Below are 18,676 nucleotides of genomic sequence, written 5' to 3'. Positions count from 1 at the left end.
AAAAATAACTTTTTACACTCACTTGATATCATGCTGAAAATTGACAACACAAGCGTATAAGTAGCACCTAAGCGTGAAGTGCCTCTGTCTTACCACAATTTGAAAAATTGATACATACTTTTCTAACAACAGAGGCATGGATTATTCCTATTTAAGCAGCCATATATACAACTTGTCTTCTAGTCTAGTTATTGGAAAGGATAAATCAGAAATATGCAAAGATGTCTTGTTATACATAGTAGGGTTAACCAAACAACACACTAAAAACTCAATTGATAAAGAAAACCAAAAGCATTGCATAATTAAAAATCGATAGCAACTTTGACCAACCTTACCCTTGGCAATAAGTGTGGACGTAAGTATGCCTAAGGAGGTCATGCACACAGATGACCACATGTCCTATTTTATGGAATCTAGTTCCACTTCTGGACTATCCTGGGAGTGCAAAAAGAAGGGGGTAGGAGGAGATAACATCAGGCTTTCTGGACCTTACTCTGGTCCAGACATCTGGTCATTTGCCAAGATAAACAATAACCTGAGGCTTCAAAACTCTCTTCAGGGGAGTGGGAAAAATACGGGCTCCTTGGGGATCACATCCCCGGGTCAGCCATCTTTCTTACAAAGACGCCCACAGTCCTTGGAGCTCAGGCAGCCAAACAGTGGCCCATCTTTGTACTTGTTCCTCCTGTTTCTCTAGGTGGTCAAGAGGTCACACTGACAGTGAATTCATCTGATGTCCATTCAGTAAAAGCAGCATAATAGGCAGGAGAGGTTAATTGGCTGTTTTGTTTGAAACACGTTTTTAGTCCCTTGCGTTAGCTGGTTTCAAATGAAACAACCAATGATATGTTCACTATTATAGACGCTTAAGTCATCACGGCTGCGTTATGAATTCTCTGTATTTATTGAACAGATATTTACTTTAGGTCCTACACTGTGTTCAGGGTTATGCTAGGCACTCTGGTGAACACAAATAAAAATAAGGCTTAGTTCCTGTTTTTGAAGGGCTTCTTTAATTGGAGAGCCCAAGAATTAAACAGACATGGAAGCAGCATATGATTATGACCCCGAATGAGCATATGGAATGTGAATGGTATAGAATGGAATGTTGAAAGCTTCTTATCAAAGTTTAGGTTTCAACAATCTTGACCAGCAGATTTTGATGTTGTTAGATGCACTCTTTGGATCCTAACTGTTAAAACGAGGAAGATATTTTCTTTTCTTTCTTTTTCTTTTTGGCCGCTCTGTGAGGCTTGTGGGATCTCAGCTCCCCAGCCAGGGATTGAACCTGGGCCATGGCAGTGAAAGCCTGGAATCCTAACCACTAGGCCACCAGGGATCTCCTAGAAGATATTTTCAATGAAATATTCTGCATATATTTAAACGCTAGAGTGATTTTAGAGCATTTTAACTTTGTCTGACTATTCCTATGCTGAATTTTGCTTAGCATCCAACTGATCTTTGTTATCACTTAGATACGGAATTACACAGAGTGCACCTGTGTCCAAAGCCGCCAAGTGATCACGCCTCCCACAGTGGGGCAGCGCAGCCAGGTCCGCGTGGTTATTGTCAAAACGTATCTCAATGAGAACGGCTATGCTGTGTCTGGGAAGTGTAAACGGAGCTGTAACACCCTCATCCCGTTCTTAGTTTTTCTGTTCATAGTGACCTTCATCACAGCATGTGCCCAGCCATCAGCCATCATAGTAACTCTCAGGTGAGGACAGCATTCAACCTCTAGGGTGGGTTATACACTCAGAGTTGCCAGAATTCCTGGTCCAGACTGGGGGCTGATGTGGTAAAACAGAGAGGAAAGCAAAGTGAGATTGTGCAGGAAAGGAAAGGAAGATGGTAGCATTTCATACTTCCGAACTTTCTTTATTCAGATGCGTTCTCTCCCTATAGTTCAGGGAAACTTATTTTGGGTGCCTTTGGTCCCTGAAGTCTCTACCCTAAAAGGTTCAAGTGCAGGAACTGAAAGCCGTGACCGTTGTAGCTACAAGAAACCTGGCCCTAGAGGAGGCGGCAAGTCATTTGGGGAAGTTGCTAAATTGTGCACATAGCGAAGAATATTATCTCCAACCTTGTAGATGCTTAATACTCCAGGATCAGTGCCATTGCTGCTGGTCTTGCAGTTCCAAATGCTGCTTTAATTAATTTCACTGTCATAAAATTTTGACGTTGAATCAAGGAAAGGGCAGACCTGGAAACGTATTTATTAAGTTGTTCATGCTGTGCTTTCTTTGCTGTGTTACATATCCTGTTCGTGTTTTTTGGCTTCTAAGAGAGAATGTGAAAGTTACCTTAATGGAAGCCCTATTTAAAATGCTGACACCAGCACATTCGGATCAGAGTTTTGGTATTTGCAGTAAAGACTGCAGTGGACCAAGGAAGGAAGGAGGCAGTGTGGTGAAGAAACAAAAGCACGCCCACAGCAGCTTTACGGGGGCTGGGATGCAGGGTGATGAGGGAATGAGGGGTGTCAGTCTCTATTCTCCCTTTTATGTCCCCCCTGGTTTCTCAGTACCCCACAATGCTGGGCACCTGGTAGGATGCATCTGCTGAGACGTCATTCTTAGCAGGGCAGCTGGGCTGCTCCCATGCTTGTTCTGCATATTCTGGCTTCCCTTCTATGGGATGCTGAGTTAGACCATGTTTAGCCGATGCATTCCTTGCCAGATAACAGCACACGGAAGTCCCATTGGTCCCAATGGTTTACTCGCTCAATTCCTCCATCAGCAGATACTTACAGAGTAACAAAAATGTGTTCCACACTGGGGAAATTGCTATGAGAAAATAAAGAAATAAGGGGAAAAGATGACAAACATGCTGGTCCTTGGGAATTTTACATTATATACTGAGAACCCTATGTGTATGGGATAGAAAGGATAAAGTACTTTGTCATGAAAAAATGTGAATCACTAATAATCTAATACTTTGAACTTTAATTCTACAAGAGATGTTAAGTGACCCAGATAAGGGCTGCCCATTTTATAATGTTCAAACATGGCAGATCACCAGTTGGTTTCTAACCCAAAACTTGAGAAAAGGAGCCCTTTAATCTTTACTGATTACAAAATCAGTAGACTCCAATCTTCCTGCCATGTGGGAATTACTTGGAGCATAAGTTTTAGGAAAAGAAGAAAATGTGAGGTGACTGGGGAGGGTTCATTCTTTTTCTAACTTTTGACTTGTTTCCTACACATTTGGGGACCATTTTTAAAAAACACCTTTTTTCTCTATACTTGAGAAATTACAGGAGTCATGTTCAGTGTACACACCTACCATTCTGGAGAGTGCAGGCAAACAGAGAGAAAGAATGCAATAATTAGGATAAAATGCTATATATATATATATATATATATTTTTTTTTTTTTAACAGAATTGATTTTGCAAACTCAGAGCCACTTCTGTGCCTTCACCTTCCATACCTTCATCTGTGAACCTTTGTCCTTCCACCATTATTTACACAAAAAGTAGAGTTAATCGGAGTTTCTTTGCAGTCTCACTGGGGAGACCTTTATTCGGTGATTTAGCCATAAGCAGTCTTGTTCTGCTATTGTTAGTAAATTCTAGCGAATTCAATATTTTGGCCCAGCATGTTTGGTCCCTGGCTCTGCAGCTAAGCAAGCTTGATTTGACATTCATTTTCTTCAGGCCATTATCTAAAACATTTCTTTCTTTACCTTCTTCATAGGTCCGTAGAAGATGAAGAGAGACCTTTTGCCCTGGGAATGCAGTTTGTTTTATTGCGAACACTTGGTATGTTCCTGTATTTCCAAGAGTGCCTCTTTGTTCCTCTTTGTAGATGGCAAATTTCCACTGTCCTTTCAAAATGGCAAGTCAAGTCATTTGTCACCATTCATAGTAGCTAGGATTTTACAGGTTAGTGGCGAGGCACAACTTCCTCATTTCCTGACTTGGACTAAAAGCTGACCAATTCTGTCACTGATGAAAGAAAACAAAACTGACTTTAGATCAGTTTCTCTTTCACTGTGAACATAAACTTGGGCTAAATTCCCCAGAGTTTTGTAGAGTAAGAAATCTTGAACCAAGAAATTGTTACGGGCTTATGATCCTGATGTTTTTGTCCCTTTTGTGCCTTTGTAACATGAAAGTGATGGGAATTGGTGCTCATTTTTTTTTGTGTGTGAAAACTTCAATTCCTTACTTCTTTCCAGTCATTTTATTGGGCTGGGTAAAGAGTATACTGATCAAGTTTCCTGAGGAAAAGAAATTAAAAATTCTGAAAAAAAAAAAGGAAGTTTTCCAAACATATATAAGGACTAGGTTTTACTTATTAACAAAAGAAGCTTGTTAGTGCTATGTCAATGGGGTAAGTCCCAAAGTTTATTTGGACATGAAGAATAGCCTTCTGATTCTTACAAACACTGCATCACTTGTGATGTCTTGGGACAGTGACTAGGAAATAGCATGTGAAGTGATCCATTCCCTTGATGGATTTCAGTGTATTTTTATATGACTTCCTCATCGTCAGGCATATTTTTTCTTTCTTAAGTGGCAGTCTGTCATCTTCTTCAGCTGTTATTTTCCCCAGTAATCAGTATCATTGTCCACAGCACAAAAAATTACTTTTTTGATTCAAGTTGCTTAGTTCAATCTTGAAGGATGAAACATTTTAAACACTTAAAAATCATCTGGCCCTTGACAACACGAATACTCTCTGAAATTCTCATTTTGTCTCATGTTGTGCTTGATGGCCCTGACTTAGAGTGAGGACTTGTCAGTGGGCATCAAAGGCTTCTGGTTGCTTTGAATTAGGTGGCTTATTATTATTTTTTTAAATATCAGATTTTAATTTTACTTATATTATGGAGGGGGCACCGTGCCACATGGCTTTCGGGATCTTAGTTCCCCGACCAGGGATTGAACCCCCGTCATGACAGTGAAAGCACCAAGTCCTAACCACTGGACCGCCAGAGAACTCCCTGGGCAGCTTATTTTTTTGGTAACATTAATACTTTGAAAGCACCGTTTCCCAGAAAATGCTGGTTCAAGGAACTACTGACATTCTTTGATTTAGTTAAGAAGTTTGCCTTATACTTCTCATTGAAAACAAAAAAGTTATTTTCAAAGAAGGAAATTTGTTTAGCAAAGGGGTAGTTGAATAAGAAAAGAAAAAAGTAGTTCCTCCTTTTTGCTTGGCCTGTCTGTGATGCCAGGGGCTTGGGTGATTTCATATGGATGCAGAATAAGTCAAGAGATGCACACCACAGCATAAGGAATTAGTGGAGGGAGAACAAACATATCAGGCATTTATTATTTTATTCAACCTTACCTTAAGTTCCACTGATTATGAAAAAGTATAGTTGGGCCAACCAGCCACTTTCCATTTCCCCAAGTGCCAAAGCAAAAAGAGAGTTTCAGGTATTTCAGTGATGTTAAATTTTTAAAAAGTGAAACATAGTTGATGTACAATATTATGTTAGTTTCCAGTGTACTCCATAACAATTTGACATTTGCAAACATTACAACATGATCATGATGATGAGTCCAGTGACCATCTATCCCCATACAACATTATAACAATATTACTGACCATATTCCTTATGCTGTGTATTACATCCCTGTGACTTATTTATGGTTTAAGTTTTGTACCTCTTAATCCCCTTCATCTAATTTGCCCAGACCAATAATGTTACATTTCAGTTGTAGTGACCATATCCCCTTTTAAATGAATACAGCGTATTTAAAAATGTATCACTTGGTGGACTTCCCCGGCGGTCCAGTGGTTAAGACTCCATGCTGCCAATTCAGAGGGCTTGGGTTCGATCCCTGGTCAGGGAATTAAGATCCCACATGCCGTGTGGTGCAGCCAAAAGATAAAAATGTACCACTCGCAGCCTCCTGGGCTATTAGCCCACCTGTCCTCTCTCCCTTCTCCCCCTCCTCCTTCCCTTCCTCCCTTCTCTCTCTTCTTCTTCCTTTCCTTCCATTCATCACTTCCTTTTATAAACCCTTATTGAGGATCCATGGGCTGTCCTGATAGGTCATTGGGATGTGAAGAATAAAAGGCATGGTCCCTGCCATCGAGGAGCTTATGGGTGACAGACTTACAAATAGTTTCAATACTGGGTGATAGTGGACAAAACGGAGGTGTACACAAAATGCAATGGTAATATGGTAGCATCTGAATGAGTCAGGAATTTAAAGGGGGAGTAGATATTTGCAAGGTAAACAAGTTGGGAATAGGGACACATTTCAGCAAAGGGAGTAGCGTGTGATGAAGGAGGTCTACCTGGGTAGACATTTTTCCTTATGGGAGTAAAGAAATGTCTACATCGTAGCCCAAACAATGAAGCTGCTACTCATCACAGGTGCTGCATAAGCTGTAAAGATGAATATTATGCCTTATTTATTTCTATACTCCAAGAGCCATTTGATGCGATTTCCAACTTACAGGGCACAGTGCTTGCCTTATACTCTTCCTGCAGCCAAGGCTAGAACCCAACCCACAAGAACTAAGTGTAGTGAATTTTTGTGGATCATAAAGGGTTCTAATATGGCCAGCTGTGTATTTCATAACAAAATCTGATTTTTTAAGTTTAAAAGGATTCCCTAATTGCATTTTTTTTTTCTTGGCTGGGCAGAGAGGCTTGTGGGATCTTAGGTCCCACACCAGGGATTGAACCCTGGGGCTACGGCAGTGAAAGCACCGAGTCCTAACCACTGGACCGCCAGGGAGCTCCCCTCCCTCATTGCACTTTTATCAATAGAAATTTTTATGTCTAAAGGTGTGTTAATGCTTTTTAGACATTTTATATCATAATATGTCAACTGTAATAAATAATAATAAATTATAAAATAACTATCATAAAATGCCTGAAAACCAAAACACATTCTGACTGAGTTGCAAACTACAAGATTTAAAGTATTTACAATTTAGTGAACATTTCTATGATAAGAATATTATGACAAGATGTGGTATATATTTACAAAAAATCAAGTAACATGAGAAAACCACTCCCTTCAACTGATTTTTAGAGCAAACAAGCATCCTGTTAATTTACAGATCTGTTTCCTCTTATAAGATGTGCTAACTATTTTTCTTTTTCTTTTTTCCGACAACTCTAGCATACATTCCTACTCCGATTTACTTTGGAGCAGTTATTGACACCACCTGCATGCTCTGGCAACAGGAGTGTGGCGTGCAGGGCTCTTGCTGGGAGTACAATGTCACATCATTTCGTTTTGTCTATTTTGGTTTGGCAGCTGGCCTCAAATTTGTTGGCTTCATTTTTATTTTTTTGGCCTGGTACTCCATTAAATACAAGGAGGAAGAACTACAGAGGCAGAGGTGGAGAGAATTCCCTCTGAGCACTGTGAGTGAGACGGTGGGCCACACCGACAGTGCCGATAAGTCTGTCCGGACTAGATCTTGCCCAGCTTTCAGCACCCAGGGAGAATTCCACGAAGAGACTGGTCTGCAAAAAGGGGTCCAGTACACAGCACAGACCTATCCGGGGCCCTTCCTAGAAGCAATAAGTTCCTCCCCAGACCAGGGGCTGGAAGAAAGCCCTGCTGCCATGTAGCCTCCCTTCTGAAGCTTGAAAATGGAAGACTTTTGTTGGTTGAGTTGAATATGGTGACTTGAGAAACACCCGTGCCTTCTTTTCTTTCTTTCTTTTTTTAACCTCTAAAGATACAATCCTCAAACCAACAAAACTCAGTATACACAGCCACTGTTGATTGAGGGCTGGATACCTCAACAAGACTGAGCCTTTCCCCCCTTCTCTCCAAGAGGAAGGAGTTTAGATAGATTTGTTACCATTTCTGAGTTGTTAATTTTGATGCTCATGCTCCAATATGGTATAAGGCTGGGTGCATGATTAACAAAATCATGGGAAGTGTGATGGCGGTGCATATCATTAGCATGCACTCTGAACAAGGGTGAGCTTGACCATGATTCTGCATTTACAAAGCAAAGTTTTTAGATATGAACACCTACTGTGAGTCCTGCTACAAAGCACAAATGAATTTGCCTCAACTATGCAATTTGATTGGGAAACTGTAAGTGCAGCATGTTACTTTTAGTGTCAGAGACTAAAACAGATACGGTTCTGAAATTAGGAAGCTAAACTTTCCCTAAAGTACTGTTAATAGCATTGTAAGCCATAACGGAGCTAAAAATCAGGTAGAACTTTTCAAATGCTTCAAAGGAACCATAAGTGTAGCGTGAAAAAGGGAACAGCAACTTCGTTTCATAAGACACATTCTCTTTTAGTCTATCTGCCCCACCGTAAAGGAGTTAAAGAAGCTGCTGAATCATGAACCTGAGAGCTTGAATATCAACTTCAGGATTCTTTCCTAAGGGGCTTTAACACTCGTGTGCTAAACAATATGGCTAGAAACTGTCATTTGAGATGCAGAATAAGGAAAGAAACTGATGGCTTTCTCATCCAAAGAAAATTGCTGCAGAAATTCTTATAGTTTTTTTAAAAATATAAATTTATTTATTTATTTTTGGCTGCATTGGGTCTTCGTTGCTGCATGTGGGCTTCCTCTAGTTGGCAATGAGCAGGGGCTACTCTTCGTTGTGGTGCGCGGGCTTCTCATTGCGGTGGCTTCTCTTGTTGAGGAGCATGGGCTCTAGGCGCGCAGCCTTCAGTAGTTGCAGTGCACAGGCTCAGTAGTTGTGGCTCGCGGGCTCTAGAACGCAGGCTCAGTAATTGTGGCGCACGGGCTTAGTTGCTCCACGGCATGTGGGACCTTCCCAGACCAGGGCTGGAACCCGTGTCCCCTGCATTGGCAGGCAGATTCTCAACCACTGCGCCACCAGGGAAGCCTTCTTTTAGCTTTTAAGGGCCCACATAAGGGTTGTTGAGGATTGTAACCTTGACACTCAAAAGAGTTGGAAAAAGAAATCCCACAGACGTAAGATTGAGTCTCACCTGAGCATTTTAGTTATATACCTGGAAGCACTAGCCCATGTGTAGCTTTCTTTTTTATGTGCAGAAAATTGCTGCAGTCACTCTGAAATGAAGTCATTTAATCAGGAAGATCACCTTGAACACGGGAGGAGGGAGATCTGTGAGCTGGATCTAGGTTATGATCCCAAGTAATGGTTAAAAATTATGTATAATAAACTGGTCTGTCATACTGAATCCTACCTTATCTGAATCATTTTATGCCTCCATTTAATTCCTTTCTACTGTAACCTTCTTGAAGTGACTCCGAGAGAGGATTTTTCTGTTTCCAAATGCCCTTGGTGTTCAACATCCATCATCCTTTTCAGTATCTCCCAGCACATCACTTTGATTTAGATGCCACACAGAATGTTTTCCATGTGGTCCTTAAGGTAGAGGCCTCCTGACGGCACTGTGGACTGATGGCAAGTTAACTCATGGAATCTGGCTGCTCAGAAAAAGAATCATGACACCTCAGACTTAGGAGGGACTATAATGTACAAATATCAATATGATTGTGGATGGTTTCTGCCAATGAGCCTATGCTTCTGTAAGGCTAATTTGGGAAATGGTTTCCTTGGCTGATTTACAGTCTTCCACAGAAGGGATGAGACTGACCCATGATTCTGGCTTTTTTCCCTCCATCCATGGCTGCATAGGTGGAGCTGTGTGAATATTCCTGGGTTCAAGGTTGTCTTCTTCTCTACCTAGGAATGTCATTGGTCAAATGGTTCTCTTGGTTGCATGCAGTTTATGGAGAGGGTTCTCACTGTTAGACTAAATAATGTCTACAAGGGGTGGAGTCAGTGGTCCCAGGTGACAAGGACTTCCCTTGGGGCAGACTTGTTTGGCTAAGTCATAAGAAGCATCGTTGCCTGTCATTACACTGTGTCTGTCAAACTTTGGTCAACTTGGTGTAGTTTGAAGGTCTTCAGAGAATTTTGCTGATTATCTTCATGTCTACTCTGGGAGCTTAGTGACCCCCTTTACCCTTTGTGGGAGACCTTTAATCCTTTAGAAGAGAAAGTTTCCTTTTGTGTTGGAGCTAAAGATATGTAGATCGGGAATAGGTATTTTCTTAATTTTCCTCTGATGGTTAAGAAACTGCACTGAGAGAATTTTAGTGGGATTGGCACTTTTTTTTTTTTTTTTGTAGCTAAGATTGTGTGTTCCAACACTCTTAGAATTTCTCTCATCTTAGTAGCACATTTTGAAAAGGAACTACTCTTAGAAATCTACGATCTGAAACGATGGACTCATCAGGTATAATTGGAGACTCCCTCCCCCTTCTCTACCATGAACAGTCATCCAGTGCAGCCATCACTGACTGAGCACCATTTCCCTATCAGGCACCATTTTACCCAATTACCATCTGCCAATCTATGAAATCCTTTGGGTTGATTAGGCCATAATTCAAAGAAATTGGCCTGAACTGTACACCACCATGTTAATATTGTACTTCCTCAAGTATCTGGTACTTATAAATAGCAGGTATATCATTACTGTGTTGTTGGTGAATGTAGAATAAGTAGTAAAAATCTTGGGGGACTGACATTTTGGAATATGTACCAAATAAGAGTTGTCCCCAAAATGCTTTGGGTTCTGGTGGCATCATTGGACTATTACATAGTCAACTGAAGTGACTGCTTGATAGATGACACCATTTAATTGTACATATATATGAGGTCCTTATATGCTTGATAATAAATTGGTTGTGTTACTTTAGAGTCACCACTCCTGTTAAATGTTTAATTGCCACTCTCCATTAGCTTAGGCTTCTAATTACTTATTTTTTGGAAAGGTCACCTTTTTCTTTTAAAAACTCTATAGATTAATGTATTATTTGACTTTTTTTTTTTTTTTTGTGGTACGCGGACCTCTCACTGTTGTGGCCTCTCCCGTTGCGGAGCACAGGCTCCGGACGCGCAGGCTCAGCGGCCATGGCTCACGGGACCAGCCGCTCCACAGCATGTGGGATCTTCCCGGACCGGGTCACGAACCCGTGTCCCCTGCATCGGCAGGCGTACTCTCAACCACTGCGCCACCAGGGGAGCCCCCTATTATTTGACTTCAATATGCAAATGTAATATCCTTGAGTCTAGCCTATTAATTTAGAAACCCCAGGGGGTGGAGTGGGCAGTTAGTGCACATTATTTTGGTTATCTTCTGTAGCTTGAAATCCATATCCTTTGTAGGTGGATGTAACTCTTGAAAACAGTCAAAAGTCATTCAGAACTAGGGTAGGGAAAAGAAAGGAGCAGCAGAGAGGAAACAAATGAGCATTCGTTGAATGTTGACTATTGGCAGAGCATTTTGTCAAGCACTTAATATACATCATGCATTTAAATCCTCTTAATAACTTTGCAAGATAACTATTTTTATTGTTTTTCTTTTTTTTAACCAGATCGTGAAAACTGAGGCTCAGAGAGTTAACGTGGTTTGTTTAGGATTGTACACAGTGGCCAAGTCAGGGTTCAGACACATGTTTCTCTATTGTGCACTTCTTATACTACGTAATGCTGTGCAGTAGTTTTGGTTAACATAGGTAAGGTGTGACTATAAGATAGTGAGGTGAAGCATTTCATTTTTTTAAAAATTTCTGCTTTATAACAAAGTGAATCAGTCATACATGAAGCATTTCATTTTTTGATGTGTTACTGTTTCTGAAGAGTAATTATTATTTCCTTGTGTAAAACAGAAAAAAAAATCTGTAGGAAACATCAAAATTTAATGTTTTGACTTTCAAGGTAAATTTACATTTATTTACCTAAGTCTTATATTCACAATTGTTTGTCCTAACATACCTCAAGTATTTATTTATAGTTCCTATTTAATATAGAAGAAATCCAATTCTAATGTTAACATTTAGTCTCAGTAGAGTTTCTGAAATGAATCATAATGAGGAAAGGTGGTTCAGATTTGTTGAATCTGAGTTTTGGGGATTTCAAGTGTATGCTTCCCCCCCCCACCCCGTTTCAGAGTGTTAACATTTATATTAGTTTTTTAAAGTGACTATAGCTTTTAAGTTTCTTAATAAAAGTTTTAAATGGACACATACAAAGTGTTACATGTTAAGTGAACAGATAAGTGTTGTATGTTATAAACCAAACCACAACCCGATTACTCCTGATTGTTACCATTAGTAGCTGCAGGAAAAAAACAGGAGCATGTTCCTAGAAATGTCAGCTTACCTGCAGAAGGTAATGGCAGCCCTACCTTTTTACCCACCACCAAGACACTTCTCCCTTAGTCTGCATTTCCAGCTTGCATTGTTTGGTGGACTTGGAGCCAGAGAGTTTCTTTTTGGAGCCTGTTTTGTATCAACTACAAGTGCACCAAAGGGAAGAGAAGCTTCATAGTTTGAATGGACCTGAAGCATTTGCAGAGATTCTCTAGTTGTGCCCGGGAGCAACAGGAGAGGCCAAGCCTGGAGTGGTAGCCAGTTATACTCTGTGACCTTGTGTGCGCTTCAGACATCCTAAGCGGCACAGAAATATGAACATAACTATTGATATATAGGTGCATACTGAGTAGTCTAAGTAGCAGATAGATATCAAAATACTGCATAATCCCAGAATTGCCTAGACTGCAGTTTTGCTAATTCTGTTATACAGACTGGTAGATACCCTTTACACACACATATTTGCATTTCCTCTTTCATGGAACGGAAGGGAGTGCCATGGCTGGTAAGGCGAAGTTCGTGGCCTCGCGCACTTTATCTTTTCTGTCTTCTCTCCTTTCCTTACCTTCCAGGATGCTGTCCCAGATCTGTGTACGTTTGAAGAGGTTATTTTAAGCACTTCGTTTTTACTCAGCCCTAGGAAGGGTCAGATATGACGAAAACCCTCCCTGGGTATTTGCTTTTGCAACATTAAAAAATAAATGCCTCGGTGCTAAAAGTATTTGACGATGCATGCTCACTGCAACAATGCACCACTGAATTCACAGTATTTCACTGATAAGGGGCAGCATGTGCTTTGCTTTTGGAAATCTGAAGAACTACTCAGAAAACAAGCACTCATTACTCTGGTTACTACAGTTAATCCATGAACTTTACACGGCAAAAATGAAGAGTATAAGGGGGAGTACTTTTCTATGGAAAACTCAGCGCTTTTGAGTTTTATTTAAGCCAGAATAATCAGATGCTACAAAGAATTTCAGAGGGGAAAATATATTTCAGATCATCTTATTTCTTCTCCAAAAAAACCTTACACCCATGTAAGGTGTTTTTAATATTGAAGTTTTGAAGGTGTTGTCTTTTTCTGGTATTCTACTGTTACATAGTAAAATTGAAGGAGTAGATATTATTGAAAACTAAAGTAATTGCAGGGACATATTAAACCAAAGGGGTGAACAAAACAAGTTTAAAGTTTGTATGTAGAAATGAAAACTAAGGATAATTGGTAAGGTATTATAGTGGGCATTTTTCTTAAAATACATACCTCTACCGCAAATATTAATTTAGAAACATGAAACAGGCAGGTCAGCCTCTAACTCTTTAGTTAAAGGAAATGTAATACTGTGTCAAATAAACTGGCATTAGGATCCTAGTGGAGTGTGTGTTCAGCGTGTGTGTTCTTGTGTGTAGGGGTGTGCTTGTGATGAAAGGCTGTTTTGAGTTGTTGCATAAAGGAGTTTGATTTTGTGATTTTTAAAATGAATATTTATTTGGAGACCTCTTAGGGTAATGTAAAAGATGTATAATTCCTGTGTTTAATGAAGTCTATTGTCAATGTACTAATAAACCTTGGTTTATAACATCTTGAATACTTAATCATTGAAAATTCAGAAAAAAAGTAAAAAAAAAAGAAAGAATAAAGTGTGTTGGATTGAAATTAGTTTGTCTCTTAGGATTTTTGTTGTTTGAAGAGATGAAGAAGTAATGATGTCAGTGTTTTCTCCCACTATAAAGACACAGGGGTTTGATGGGATTAAATGGGCCTCAACTTACTCTGGAAAATGGCAGTCATGCACTCCTTATGTAACTGATAACTCTGCCTTGAAGCCAAGTCTCCCACGTGGGAACTATTAAGACTATAGTTTCAGAAGTCTGCAGTAGCACACTTTTCATTGAGTTAGCAAAGAGAATAATTTAAATATTTCACCTATCTATTTAAATTCAAACAGAATTTGGGGTTACAGAACTATATGCCTTGAATATGGTTCGTGTTAGTCAGGATAGGCTAAGTTATGCTTAAATAACATGCCAACCCCCAAATCTCAGTGGCCTCATAGCACAAAAGTTTTTCTCATTTACAGGACATTTCTATGTGGGTCTGTTCCACAGAGTCTCTCAGGGACCCAGGCTGACGAGACTTCCTCATCTTGGAAGTTGCCCCATTTGGAACTTTCAGGGTTGGTTTTGGTTTCTGAGGCAAAGAGCCCAGGGAAAGGCAAAAGTCCTTTTCTTTTTCTCAGCCCGGAAGTGACACATGTCAAACTGCATTAGTCTGAACTAGTGCCACGTTCCTGCCTAACTGCTGGGATCCTGGGAGTGTCAGGGAGCAGAGGGTGGGCATTTGATGGGTATTTTTCTTTGCCACACTGTTGATCATGATAAGTTAAGGATAAAATTGGTAAACCAAGGGAAAGTCTCAAGCATAAAAAAGAATGATTTCCAAAGGAGTAAATATCAAAACTTGATCAACAAAGCAGTTAAAGGCTCCCTTTCCCCAGTCTCTACTGAATAACAAGCTAGTCATTGCTCAAGGGGCCCAGGAGCTGGCCTGTGACTGGAGGAAGAACGTGTGGTCAGACCCCAACCATGGAGAGAAAGCCCTGGATTCTGAGCTCTTGTCTGACGACCAGCAGAGTTTTCTAAGTACACTGGCATCTAAAACTTTTGAGTGAGAGGCGGAAGGAGCGGAAGGAGCCATGGAAATAACAGCATGACTCACGGACTGAAGTGCAAAGTGGTTATATTTAGAAGCCAGCTTCGAGCACTCTATAGGCGGAAAGCAGGGCAATTGATTTCCATTTCTCACTCCATCACTCCCTTGCACACCTAAACTAAAAGGTCACGGTGGCCCGAGATACATGGATAATTGGAGAGAGTGTGTGCTTCTGTGCTGACTTCTGGGTAAAGCTTTCTTTTCCTCCGTGGCTTCATGCATTTAACAAGGGAGCCATTTATGTAAAAAGAAAATAGTAATCCCTGCCCGAGCCTACCATCTTCTCTTCACTTATGTGTGCAATTTAAGCAAAAGGATTCTCTTGAATCTCTTCAATATCGCACACTTTCAAGGGAGATGCAGAGCCATTCTGGATTTTGTGCCATTTGAAGTGGACACATGAGAAAACGGTTTCTCTTTAAGAAATGAAGAGAGCAGAAAGGTTATGAAGGTGGCCACTCATCTTCCTTGCTTTAGCCCCAGACTTGGTAAAACCTCAGCATCTTAAGAGCTGTTAAAAAGCATCCAGTTCCTTTCTTCTTTTTAAAATGGTCAGCTAGGCAGAGATGGCCTCTGTTGCTTCAGTGTAGCCAAAAAACATTTTTAATTGCACGGAGTCATTGGAAAGCAAGGAGATCAATATTCGGTGCTCACTCTTGAATTTAAACGTCCAAGTCTGATACAATTCCAACTCATAATACCAATATACATCAGTGGAAAGCTAAACTGTTCTTTGGCCCGCTGGAGTGGCTAAGATCCTAGGCACTGAAGAAAGAGCGAAAACTTGCCATGGATCAAGTTCTAGATGTTTTCTTGTCGAAATGATAGTGCTGCTACTTTAGAAATCAATGTAAATGGCAGCTTTGCCAAGGGCCCAGGTCCTGGCGCCCAGCAAAGAGGTCTTTCGTTGCACTAGGGTGACACCTAATGGTCATTACGGAAAACACAGGCTGGAATCTCTCGGCCCTTTCAGTTCCTGGGTTTGATTTAGGAGCTCCTAGTGACCGGATACATATCAGGGCTGTACGGTGGATGACATCTCCTCTTCGGATGAAACCTTTTAGTGGTTGTGTCCACTCTAGCTCTGGGTCACCTGTGCTGTTGAGGCTAGGAGGTGAGGTGACGTGGGGGAAGAGGTTTGCGGTGGGGAGGATGCAGATTCTGGAGTCCTGGGATGCCCACCTGTGCGGGGGCTAGAAACTCAGAACAGAAGGTAGATACCTTCACTCACCACTTCCTTTTGCCAGCAGAAAAGTGAAGCGACGCTGAGCGCAAAAAAACCCTCAACATTTGTCGTTTCCTTGTCCCCCAGTCCTCTGCAGTGCTTTCCCTAACACCAGGGAACAGGGACACCCTAGTCCCACCAGGAGCAATCTAATTTTTGAAAGTCATTCTCTCTGCTTACTTCGTACAGCAACAGGCGTGCTATCAGCCCAAAGTATTAGGCTGGGGACGTCCCCAAAGTCCACCACACAACTTAGAGGAAGGTGTGTTATCTAGACCAGCATGAAAAGTAAGCATATTAGGTAAGTTTCTTGGTCAGAAATGGGGGAAGGAACCTATATGGGAAAAGAATCTAAAAAAGAGTGGATACATGTATATCACTGTGCTGTACCACTGAAACTAACGCAACACTGAAAATCAACTATACTCCAATAAAAATTTATTAAAGGGACTTCCCTGGTGGCGCAGTGGTTAAGAATCTGCCTGCCAATGCAGGGGACTCGGGTTCGAGCCCTGGTCCGGGAAGATCCCACGTGCCGCGGAGCAACTAAGCCCATGTGCCACAGCTACTGAGTCTGCGCTCTAGAGCCTGCGAGCCACAACTACTGAGCCTGTGCACCACAACTACTGAAGCCTGCGCGCCTAGAGCCCGTGCTCTGCAACAAGAGAAGCCACCCCAATGAGAAGCCCACACACCGCAGTGAAGAGTAGCCCCCGCTCGCCACAACTAGAGAAAGCCCGCGCGCAGCAGCGAAGACCCAACGCAACCAAAAATAAATAAATAAAACAAATAAATTTATCTTAAAAAATTGAAAAATTTATTAAAAGATTGAAAAATTTATTTAAAAAAGACATGGGGGGTAAGAGCAAGGTATAAATGTGGCCAATTCTTCTCACTCCCTTGGCCCCAGACTTGGTACAACAGCAGTGTTTTCTTACCTGGGGGAGAGTGTAAAATGGACAAGATATCATGTCCAGGAAAGTTTACATGGAAGGAAAAGGTAAAATTTGAAAAGGTAGGGGAATGAAAGATGGATGAGATTAAGGTGGGGAATGGGGTTATGGCCCAGGAGGGTAGATGAAAAGTTAGAGAAAAATTTAGACCTGGGAAGGTGCTACTTATCCAGGGGAAGCTGGTAGTGAGAGGGTGGTGGAGAGCGGAACAAGTGGGTGGATGGAAGGAGGAAGCTTCTGGAGGGGACAAAAATCACTGGAGATTTCTGAGCAGAAGGCTGAGATCTGAGCCATGGCAGTGAGTATGGATGTGTTAGAGACGGAGGGTCAGGAGGTGGGAAAGGGGCTTAGGCAGCTCTGACAGCTTTTGCTGCAGCCTCTGTAGGAAGTCACAGAGGCCTAATAAACACTAGGGTATAAAGGAGGGAGGGAGGGAGGGAGGCAAGAATGGGGTTAAACAGAAAGAAAAGTGGCAAAGAAGTAGGGAGGGGAGGGGAAACAGGGAAGCAGGGAGGGGGAGAGGAGGAGAGGCAGGCAAGAGGCTTTTTCTAACATCACCCACCCTGCGCCTTCAAGGGAGGGCACAAACCCGAAGAAGAGTTCCTGCCAGAACAGGTCACTGCTGTTAATCTAAGGGAAAGGAACACTGAAAGCCACTTCTGTGAAGATGATAAAATACCAGAGGATCTGAAGATTAGAAAATTCAACCCTGTGTGTTAACTTTGTAAGTTTGTAACATTTACAAAAAATTTTAAAAATAATTTTTTATTTTTGTAAAAAAATAATTTTTTTATTCTATGAAAAAATAAATTTTTCATTTGAGTTGATTAAAAAAAAGAGAAAAGGAAGTCATGAAGCCTTAATGAACCAGGGTGGTGGACCATACTGAGGTATTAACCTCCTTAGGTATTTTAATTATCCATCAAAAATCTTTCTTTTCTATTAAAATAAATTTTGAAAATCTCAAGCAGAACTGGACTAATTTAGGGGAATTGAGGACCTTCTTATATCTGAGATCAAATCAGCTCTAAAGCAAATCCTAAAAAAGAAGCATTTAAAAATCTTTTTGAGAAGGTCAACATGTGTAGGTATGTCTGGCTTGCGGTGGGAGTGTGAAAGTGTGAAGTATTCATTCCTTCTCTCTTAACCAAAATTCCCTGCAGATGCTACCATCACAAGAATGTTTTTTTTTTTTTTTTTTTGGTGGTATCTTAGTTCCCCAACCAGGGATTGAATCTAGGCCACAGAACTGAAAGCATTGAGTCCTAACCACTGGACTGCCAGGGAATTTCCAGGATTTTTTTTAAAAAAGAGGCTGGGAGGAGCCTCAGAGATGATCTAATTTGCATATGGCAAATAGGTTTTGTCTTGCGTGCCAACACCAATTCAGCAGTGTTGATAGTAGCTGGCTGCATTGAGGATTCTAAGGATACAAATGCTCTGGCTTAACGGAGAATTGTCCCGAAGAATTAGCACTGTCTTCCCTGGGCACATTTTGGGAAAAGCAGCACATATGCTATGTATTTGCCATCCTTGATTCAAACCTCTTATTTTATAGTCAAAGAAGCTGTGTTTGAGAGGTTATGTAACTTTTCCAAGCTCACACAGATAGGAAAAGCTAGAGTGTGCAGTGAAGTGAGTCTTGTCTAATTTCATGTCTGTTGCTCTTGCCAGTATTCG

At 41.1% G+C, this 18,676-nt stretch overlaps 1 protein-coding gene across 1 annotated transcript in view; it reads left to right on the top strand.

Annotated features, from left to right (window-relative positions):
- The window catches only part of SLCO5A1 (solute carrier organic anion transporter family member 5A1), a gene marked incomplete at both ends in the record, with an annotated part of 119,067 nt that extends 111,514 nt beyond the window's left edge, over positions 1 to 7,553 (top strand). Inside the window, 3 exons of the mRNA XM_079722716.1 lie at positions 1,476 to 1,717; positions 3,698 to 3,762; positions 7,096 to 7,553. Of these exons, the coding sequence (XP_079578842.1) occupies positions 1,476 to 1,717; positions 3,698 to 3,762; positions 7,096 to 7,553 (765 nt within the window). The remainder of the gene's footprint in view (positions 1 to 1,475; positions 1,718 to 3,697; positions 3,763 to 7,095) is intronic.
- Between the last annotated feature and the right edge of the window lie 11,123 nt (positions 7,554 to 18,676).

This window comes from Hyperoodon ampullatus (genome assembly GCF_949752795.1).
Source record: "Hyperoodon ampullatus genome assembly, chromosome: 17".
Lineage (NCBI taxonomy): Eukaryota > Metazoa > Chordata > Mammalia > Artiodactyla > Ziphiidae > Hyperoodon > Hyperoodon ampullatus.
The sequence above is the reverse complement of the archived record's forward strand: the minus strand, read 5'-3'. Positions and strand labels throughout refer to the sequence as shown.